This window comes from Amphibalanus amphitrite, unplaced genomic scaffold (assembly GCF_019059575.1).
Source record: "Amphibalanus amphitrite isolate SeventyFive unplaced genomic scaffold, NRLGWU_Aamphi_draft 000641F_arrow, whole genome shotgun sequence".
Classification (NCBI taxonomy): domain Eukaryota; kingdom Metazoa; phylum Arthropoda; class Thecostraca; order Balanomorpha; family Balanidae; genus Amphibalanus; species Amphibalanus amphitrite.
The window spans coordinates 30,040-39,683 of NW_024882135.1; the positions used below are offsets into that span (position 1 = coordinate 30,040).

The window sequence follows — 9,644 nt, forward strand, 5'->3', positions numbered from 1 at the left end:
CGTTGCATGGAAAGAATGGGACCAAAAGTGACAGTGACCCCCCCCCCCCCCCTTTAATTGAAGGTGTTCCGCCGCTACTGTGCAGCAGAACGATTACCAGCCATATCCCTGCAGCGGATGGGGTGAAAAAAAAAAATAATCAACACAAAAAAATCGGATTGTTGCAGCATCACGCTACGTAGAACGCTGCGGATATTTATTCCATAAACATACCAAATGCCAGCAATGGCATCCGAGCATGAATTATAAAGTACCTCATATCATTAGCCAATTATCATACGAAGTTTTGTTTTAGCAACGCCACGGAAAGGAAAGAACGAACAAACAAAGAAATGACAACATGCGACCGAACGAACTAATGGGAAAAAGCGAAAGAATAACGTAATTACGAGCGAGCGCAGCGAGCGAAGCGAAGTGAAGTCTTTTCTAAAAAGTTAATTGTTTTTAAAAACGGGCTTCGCTGAGGAAAACTAATTACTGGGGCGATTTCGCTGAAAGTTGGCATATGTACATGTAGGCACCCACCAGGCAATGCATTCCCATGTGTTGCGGTTAGGGTGCTACTGCACGTGCGCACGTGCAGGGGGCGTTTCCAGATCTCGAGAACGGCTGGGCTGATTGCGCTCAAATTTGGTACACGGTTGGGGACCGGTTAGTAGGGTGCCGTGCAAAAGTCAGTTTGGACCCCGTTTGCACGTGCGCACGTGCAGAATGCCGCTTCCAGATCTCAGGAACGGCTGGGCCGATTGCGTTCAAATTTGGTACACCGCTAGCGACCGGTTAGAAGGGTGCTTTGCACAAGCCCGTTGGAAGTACCCTCTCGCCCTTCCGCACGTGCAGCGCTCACTATCTTGCTCGCTCGTTCTTCGCCCAAAAGGCGTTTTACTGGTTTATAATGAACGCACTAACGATTCCACGAGTAGATGAACGATCACGGAGTGAATTATTGCATAAAAGAACGAGAAAAATGCTTGAATAGGGACACTGCACGGATCCAGAAAGGCACCGTCTTGGAGGCTGTTGGGGCATACACCGCAATTCTTTTCCAAATTAAAAAAAAAATCGGGAATTTGATTCTTTACGCACTGCTGCAAAGTTCAACACGAGACGTTTCTAACAAAAAAATGTTGTTTCATATTTGGGTATCCTTTTCCTCGAAATAAAAATAGTAAAATTTCGTCGATTTCGGGCGCTACGAGGAGGGGGGAAACATTTTCCCCAAATGCCCCTGGATCCGTCAGTGAATAGAGATGGATGGATAGTTGGATGGACGAATGAATGAATGACTGACTGACTGTTTTGACTGACTGACTGACTAACTGATTGATTAATTGACTGGCTGATTGATTAATTGACGGACTGAATGACTGACTGACTGACTGACTGACTGACTGACTGACTGAATGAATAAATAAATAAATGAATGAATGAATGAATGAATGAACGGATGGATGAATGTATTTATGAATGAATGAATGAATGAATGAATGAATGAATGAATGAATGAATGAATGAATGACCCTTTATCCCCATATTCCTAGTCAATCCCTATATACTGTTTAATGTTAATGTTCCGAATGTTATGTTATATTCCGAGCAAGACTTGATCAATTCAATACGATTACCTATGTACTATTGAAGCCGCCTTGCGTCTAGCCCAGCTTTTATTCTTGGGCGTTGTCTCGGACAGCAGCATCCACAAGCGTGGATATGGATAGACGTTTGCGATGCACTCACCGGCTCTGAAAATGTGTCGTCTGTGTCGCCCATGCTGTCCAATAGGCACACTCACCGGCTCTGAAATTGTCGTCCGTGTCGCCGATGTTGAGGCCCATGCTGTCCCCGGTCATTCCCATCATCGACATGGCAGAAGGCGAGGACTACCAACGTTAGCAGAAGAATATATACCTACGAGTACGCCAAGTTCTTGGTCACGTTGGCAGCCGTTTAGTCACTCAATTCTTGTAATGAACACCAATACTTTCGGTATGGTCTTTATCTTGATAAGTATTATTTTATAATTTAGTCTTGGTTTCTTCACCCTTGAACTTGTGATCGGTTGTACCAAGAACATCAGTCCCTATCTCATAACTCACAAGTCACAAACACGGGCTGTCATCAATCCAATAAAATATTCCACGCTGCTCTCAAAGTAAACGTGTGACTTCCGGGAGAATGCACTTAGCTGACTTCCGTATTAGCGCACCGTCTATGTATATCACACAACTGGCGTCCGTCTCACTGAAGTGAAGCCCCGCACTGCACCGCCACCTCAATGCACTCCGTTCAGAGATGCAAGACACCCTCATAAGCCGTCACGTTACGGCAGGCGCCACGGGTCACCGGCGTGACGGCCGAGCGTCACAGCCGCAATCATCACGGCTATTGAGTGTGACGACACGGCCATGACTGCACAGAGGCGGGGAGGATGTCGTCCGTGCTGAGAGCGCGTCTCGGTGGGTTATGTGGGTTAGATGTACCGTTTTAGTCATGTGTCTAGATCAGGCAGTGCGAACCATCAGTTCGTCGCATGCTGTCGCCGTGGTGTGCTTGTGCCAGCATTGTTTTTACACGATACTTTGAACATTCGAAGTATTGGTTTTTGTAGAGGCATGCGAACAAGACACTGCGTTTATTTCCAGCTTGGTGTCCTTCTTGCCATGGTGCAGTAGCAGTCTCACAGGATGCCGCCGCCCTGAGTCGCACTGATCGGGAACGGCGTTGCATTTGTGTTGTGATCCGGCTGCTGTCATGCGTCTACTGCTAACAAGCCTTATCCTGGTGGCCTCTTGTCGCCTGTCGGCCTGCCAGTCGGGCCACAGAGCGGCACTGATCAACGCTCTTCGAACGGGCGTGCGACCTGCCCCGACGCTACTAGTTGCCGGTCAGTCCTCGGCGCCCTCCTCTACAGCGCACCGACCGCGCCAGCACCACTCACACCACCACCAGCACCACCAGCAGCACCAGCAGCTGGTCGAGCAGCTGCTGGCCAGCCCTCTGCTGGCCGGCAGCTCGGTGGTTGAGGCGCGTCCTGTGCTGGGCCCAGCAGCCGGCTCTGTGCCGCTGGTTAGCAGCGCCCAGTTGCAGCGGCAGATGCAGCGACAGCAGGCAGTGATCGTGGGTCTCCCGCTGCAGCAGTATCTGCAACTGCAGGCGGTGGCCAATATGAACCTGCGGCACCTGGCGGCAGCGGCGGCAGAGAGACCGGACCTACCACCAGCAGGACCAACTGTGAGTGATCACCATCCTCCAAATTCCGGGTCTCACCTCTTGGATAACACTCTTCATTCGAGCGACAGTTCTCACCATTCAGACCACGATCAGCTGCCATCTCATAGCGAGCAGCGGCACAATCAGTCATCACAAACTCCCGAGGTCATCAGCGATCCAACGAACGCACCATATCCAGCGACGACTGCGTCTGACTCCTTCCCGTCGTCCAATGAAAATCGTCATGAGGACGTGTCATCTCCCTCCCGTCCCGAGGAGCCCAGCTCGACTTCAGACAGCATCCAGCAAAGGACTGGAACGGTGACCTTTCGGCCCGACTACACCGGTGTGGACTACTTCAGTCAGGCGGAGTTGTTCAACCAGCTGAGCCCGGCGGAGGCTGCCGAACTTGGTATCACCCGGCCGGGACGGCCGCTGGAGGAACCACAGCTGGTGAGCGGGACTACCGCCGGCGACCCCGGCACCGGGGACGATCTTATAGCAGGAGGGAGACCGCAGGAGGGAGCCCAGACGCTCCCATCTGGAAATATCCCGGGGTTGTCCGGAGTCAGCTCGCTAGATGGTGGGGGAGGTGAGCACGTGTCTCCTGAACTGTCACCAGCGTCAACTAGCACGCCTTCAGCTAGTGCTACTCCCTCGCCAGCTATAGTGGACGCCATATTAGTGGAGAGCAGCGTTGATAGGGTGACAGCCGTTGACCTGTCCCGTCCCGCGGGTGCTGCGCCTCACAACGGTCTGACAGCATCCTTGGCCGAGGCTGATTTCGGGGCTCACCACCCGAGTGTCGCCCTGGGCCCGGCGGCGGTCCCGACAGGCAGCGACCGCGGAGGGGGAGGGGGTGGTCCTGGTGGCGGCTCCGCGACCGTGAAAGGTCCTCTACCCGGCGGTCCCGGTCCGCTGAGACCGCTAATGACCCACAATCGTCCCACCAACACCGTGCAGTCGTCCTGCAGTAACGCCGGCGGCACGTGTCACGCGACCGCTTCTGTCGGTGGTGACAGCAGCGGAGGGAGCGGCTCCGGAGGAGTCAGACCCGTGGCGCCGCCGAGACCAGCGCGGCCGCAGCAGATGGGCGCTGGAATACAGGTGGTGCCAGCAGCCACCTTCAGCCGCCCCACCCTCCAGGACCAGCACATGGGGAACGGGAACGGCCGGCCGACAGCAGCTCCGACCACCTCCCCCATCACCACGAGCCGTCCCTCCAGGCGTCCCTCCACTCGTCCCTCCACGCGTCCCTCCACCCGTCCCTCCAGCCGACCGCAGACGGACGCCGAGCGGACCAATGCGCTGGCTGCGGCCATCCGCAACCCACTGATGCTGGCCATCGGTCTGGTGGCCGTGATGTCGGCGGCCTACCTAGCCATCGCCATGGAGGAGAACAACAGCCTGCAGGCGTTCCAGGCGGCGCAGCTGCAGGCGCAGCAGGACGAGTTCGCGGCCAGCCAGGCGGCGGCGGCGGCGGCGGCTGGGAGGTGACGGGGGGTGACCAGGGACTCAGGGAGGAGGGGGAGGTGATCGATCGGAAGTTGAAGGTACCACGGAAGGTGAGACCGACTCACAGGTTGGAGGTACAACGCCGCGGAGTGCATTTATCTTTTGAAACGGGAGGTATGTGACGAAAGGAGAGCTATATTTTATACCGTTAATATATTCATTTTTAAGGAATTTCCGTTGTGGATAGTCGCTAAGCCATTCGTTACAACTGAAAAATGTTTGTCGTGTAGTATAGTGGAGATGTTGAGCTTGACCCGCGGCTGACAGCCTAATGAGGAATTCCCTGTGTGTGTAGAAGGCGCTGGATGTAGCAGGCTACGGTAAAAGGTTCCATGGAGCACAGCAGACGGCAGACGGCACTCATTCCAGGCTTACAGGCCACAGTTCACTAAAAGAAATGGTGCAACATAAAACCAACGGCACAGGACAAAGCACGGTCATCCCTGCTAAGCGACTATTTGTGAAAGTTAAATGAATCAGCAGACGGCTCTGGGTAGTTCATTCAGTTGAGTGCACTAGCAGTGGCAGGGAAGGCAGTTTGATAACCGTGGACAACGTTCACCTGTGTCAGGCTAGTTGAGTAATGCACCGAGCAAAGCTCAGCTATGTCCGCGGAGTTATTTTCATTGCCCCGGAGTCTGGAGTGATAGAGTGGCGACTGGCGAGTGCCGCCGTGATTTTTCAACAGTATTATGTGCACACACCAGCAATTGTTACAAAGTGGCGGCCTGGGACGCCTTTAACGCCAGCTACACATGATCGCGAAAGCTTTGCCTTTATGGATTAGAACTGTAATGCTAGTAAAGTGCTGGAATAGATGTAGGTATGCATGTATGTAGTGGATGTAGGTATGAATGTATGCATATTGCATATAGCAATTTATTGCATATGAAATACAAGATTACTTCGCAATTATTGATTTTAGATTCCATTGCTTACAACTAAATGCTCGTTTATTCTTATATGTGATGTTTGAAAGCTTGCATGCTGGTGTTTTGGCTTTCTGGCAAGCTTATGTATAGTCGGCTGCAGAACGATATTCCACTTTTCACAGGCAATTATTTGCCTGGAGTGGTAGGCTGTGCCGCACCACACGGGCTGAGTTCACAATTTATAGCTTTGTCCCAATGCTCACAATCGACACGCTTAACCCGCGCCCTGGTGGGGTCTGTTTATAACGCGACCTGGTGGGGGTGGGCTATTTTTTGCCCCCCTCGTATCTCCGAAACTACTGGACGGATCCGCGAAATTCAAACGGCGTTCGAAAGCCCTGTCAAATTTGTCGAAGGAAACCAAATTTCATTGACCTCGGGGTCACCGATGACGTCACAGGTCAGGTCAAAGATGAAATGTTTCACCGTTCACGGGTCATCTAGGGAATGCGCTATAACACCGAAGAAAACGCATTTTGTCGAGAATCAGCGATAGGGCGTCAGTTGCCTAGTACATATATTGCTATAAGAGGTCACTGACATTACCAGGTCACAGGTCAGGTCACCAAGGGTCACAGGTCAGGTCACATGAACCTAACTTTAGGTACTAAGGTTGAATGATGCATGTTTTATGGCCAATTTTTCATTTCCAACTCAATGGTGTTGGTTATAAGACTACCAGGTACGGCTTAGGTCACTTTCTGGTGGAGGTCAGGTCAAGGTCAGGTCAAAAAAGGTCAAATTTCAAAGTTGATATTTTTGCATAAAATGGGTATTGATTCGATGCAGCTCGTCACGGGGAGTCTAATGGTGGTCTTTGTTTTGCGCTACGAGGTCTAGAATTGCTAGAAATTGAGTTTGAAAATTTGACGTCATCAATTTTGAACAGTTTTTTCGCTGTAACTTGGCCAAAAAAAGAGGTATCGATCTCAAATTTGGTATGTAGATAGAAGGCGGTAAGAACTATCACATATATTCCGTTTTTTTCGAAATTCAAAAAACTTTTTGGATTTTTCAGCTATTATAATCAGAAAATCTATTTTTTGATTTTTAGGGGTGAAAATCCAAAAATTTTAAAAATCCGAGATAGCAGTTTTGTAGCCCTGTCAATTCTACAGCTTTTATATTTTTATCGTTTTTCTGTATTTGCAAAGCTATAGGCCTGACAGCTCTTCCCGCGAAACCCTTTTTTAGGTCGAAAACGGCAGAACATGACGTCACTCTGACGTCATTTCCGGCCAACCTATCATAGCCTTTGAAAAATTTTTTGGTCATAATGTGTAAAATTGATGTCCGGGAGGGTACTGAAAGTTTGGTGACGATCGGCGCAGCGGTTCTGGAGATATATCGAAAAGTCTGGAGGGGGGCAAAAAATAGCCCCCCCCCACCAGGGCGCGGGTTAACCCGCGCCCCGTAGGTAGGGGGGGGGAATGGCCCCCCTGTCCTTTTCCGTCAATATCTCCTAAACGATTGGAGATAACGCCACTAAACTTTCAGGACTCCTCCGGGCATCAATTTTACACATTGCGACAAAAAAAAACGCCTCAAATTGAAAACAAACTGTGCATCGTGACTTTCCAGGTGCATCATCGGCAAATGTGGAAAGAATGGCTTTGCAATGGAAGTGCAATGTGCCTCCTTCCCTTTGACATAAATACAATTATTTTCAGCGTGTTAGTCTTTCCATGAAATATACCTACAGTAGCAAAACAGAAAGTCAATCTTGCGATTATTTTCTGTTGCTAGTTTACGATGGTTTTGTGAACTGACTTGGACTTGATCTTTGACTTTGTATGGCGTCTTATATAGGTATTTGTCTCGGTGACCTATGGGAGCGTTTTAGGCGACAACTGTCACTTGTTAGTCATTTTGTCGCTAATTAGGCTAGTGGTAAGGATGTCAATTACACACAGACTTGGAATTTGGCCCATTAGCGTGACGTTGACCAGACTTTGACCTGCATTAGAACTCGGAAGATCCTTTTCGTTGACACTGTTTTCTCCGGCTTCCAACGATCACTCGCTCGAAAATTAGGCAGGAGTAAGACAATATCAACTAAAAATGACATATTTCTAATATTTAACCCTCGCCGGCCGAGGGGGGGGCGGGTGCCGCCCCCCCCATAGGGTTTTTTTTTCGCGATAGCTCCGAACACGCTGGAGATAGAGAGCTGAAACTTGGCATACCTGACCTTTGATCCAAGCCACATCTTTTGACACCAACCGCATTTTTGGGTCAGGTCAGGTCACTGACCTATGACGTCATAAGTGAACCTCTGCACGGTCTTCAGATGTCGCAACTTCGCAACGCCCTCACTGCCAGAGGAGATGTCACAGGGAAATGAAACTTGCAGGATCTAGTATCTCACAACTTTTATATCTCGGATTTTTCCTAAAGGTCATATGAGGTCAGGTCATTTTCGTGACCTCACCATTATAAGCCAATGGGGAAAAATGAAAACTGCTATTCTGGCGCCGGGAACGATCTCCAACTATCTCAAGCACACATAATCGTGATTTGATGCACTCCTTGCAAGGTTAGATGCGTCACTTTTGCAATGTTGACCTTGCGTGACGTCATTTATGACGTCATCAAGGTCATATTAGTTTTTCGTCAATAACTCTTGATCAAATTGAGCTAGCGAGTCGGGAAAGCCACCAATGGACTCAGGAAGACCTGCCGAATCGAATGATATGCGACATGACCTCTTTCGACCAACTTCGTGACCTGGGGGTGCTGACCTGACCTTGACCTGAGGTCAACACCCCAAGTTGACCTGACCCGGACAAAAAGTATATCAGTCGACGCGCCTGAGCGAGGCGAACACGATGCTGCCAAAATCGCGGCTCTGCGGCCGTTTTTTGCGAAATTATTCACCAAAAACTAAACCGTACCCTGGGGCACTTGACCTGACCTCAGAGGTCACCGGTTGACCTAGGACCTTAAAGTCGGGTACCAATCTCTGCGTCTCGTAACGGCGCACACGCTCGTTTTTTCCGCGACGCGCTAGCTCCACCAGGGGCGAAACGGCGAGGGGGGGGTCGTACCGGCCCCCCCCCCTCTCGGCCGGCGCGTATGTAGAAAACCAATAGGTCCGGCGAGGGTTAACCCATTTATGCCCAGGAATATTGACCATCATGAAAATCGACGAAATCAAAATATGTTATGCTCCTACCAGGGCCTTGTATGGAATCGAAAATAATTTTTGCCTGCAGCAAAAGTTTCTCGAGAAAAACGTAAAAAACATGCGTTGCGAAATCGCAACGAAGGGCACACCGGGCGCCATCAGCGTTGCGAAAACGCAACGATGGGCACACCAGACGGACATAAAGTACACTGAACTGCCGTATATGCTAATATGTTTTGACAAAACATCAATCAACTGTTGACAACTATTGCTTGAAAATGCGGAACCCACATCCGTCATGCTCTATAACCCGCCTAAGAGCCTCAGTGAGGAAGCATAACTTCATGATTCGCGAACGGGGAGATGGCAACACGGTCATTATCAACCATTTACATTGTCCATTGCTGTTCATTTAAAGTTGTGGTCGACACGTATCCAGGGTGATGCTTTCTTTTTGGAAGCTAGACAGATCCATTACCTCCACCTATCAGACCCTGCACAGTGCACACTGAATACAATTAAACGGAGGATTGGGAGTAAACCAGTGCCTCTCGTATGCGCGTATATCCGCAATCATTTTTAACCACCCTCCTAGGAGTAAAGTTAAATTCCATTGCAGGTTAGTCGTACCCACTCTCAGCAAAAAGAAAAAAAGGACCGATCCGGCTCTAACAAATTACCCGCGTAAGCCGTAGCGCATCACAACAAATCGACTCCCAGTTTATCATGTTTACACCTAATCCAAAATTTTCATGGCCCCACTCTCAGCGACCTTCACGTGTAACCTCTTTCTCGAGACAATGCCAGGACAGAATGGTGATTCGACGTCAATCCGTCCTTTCCATCTTCAGGATAGTTGA

General features: G+C 50.0%; 1 protein-coding gene across 1 annotated transcript; it reads left to right on the top strand.

Annotated features, from left to right (window-relative positions):
• Positions 1–1,863: 1,863 nt before the first annotated feature.
• LOC122363824 lies at positions 1,864–4,707 on the top strand. The gene is made up of 4 exons (XM_043333550.1): positions 1,864–1,888; positions 2,912–3,231; positions 3,490–3,663; positions 4,174–4,707. Exons 1-4 carry the CDS (start codon positions 1,864–1,866, stop codon positions 4,705–4,707), a joined length of 1,053 nt encoding a protein of 350 aa, XP_043189485.1.
• The last annotated feature ends 4,937 nt before the right edge of the window (positions 4,708–9,644 follow it).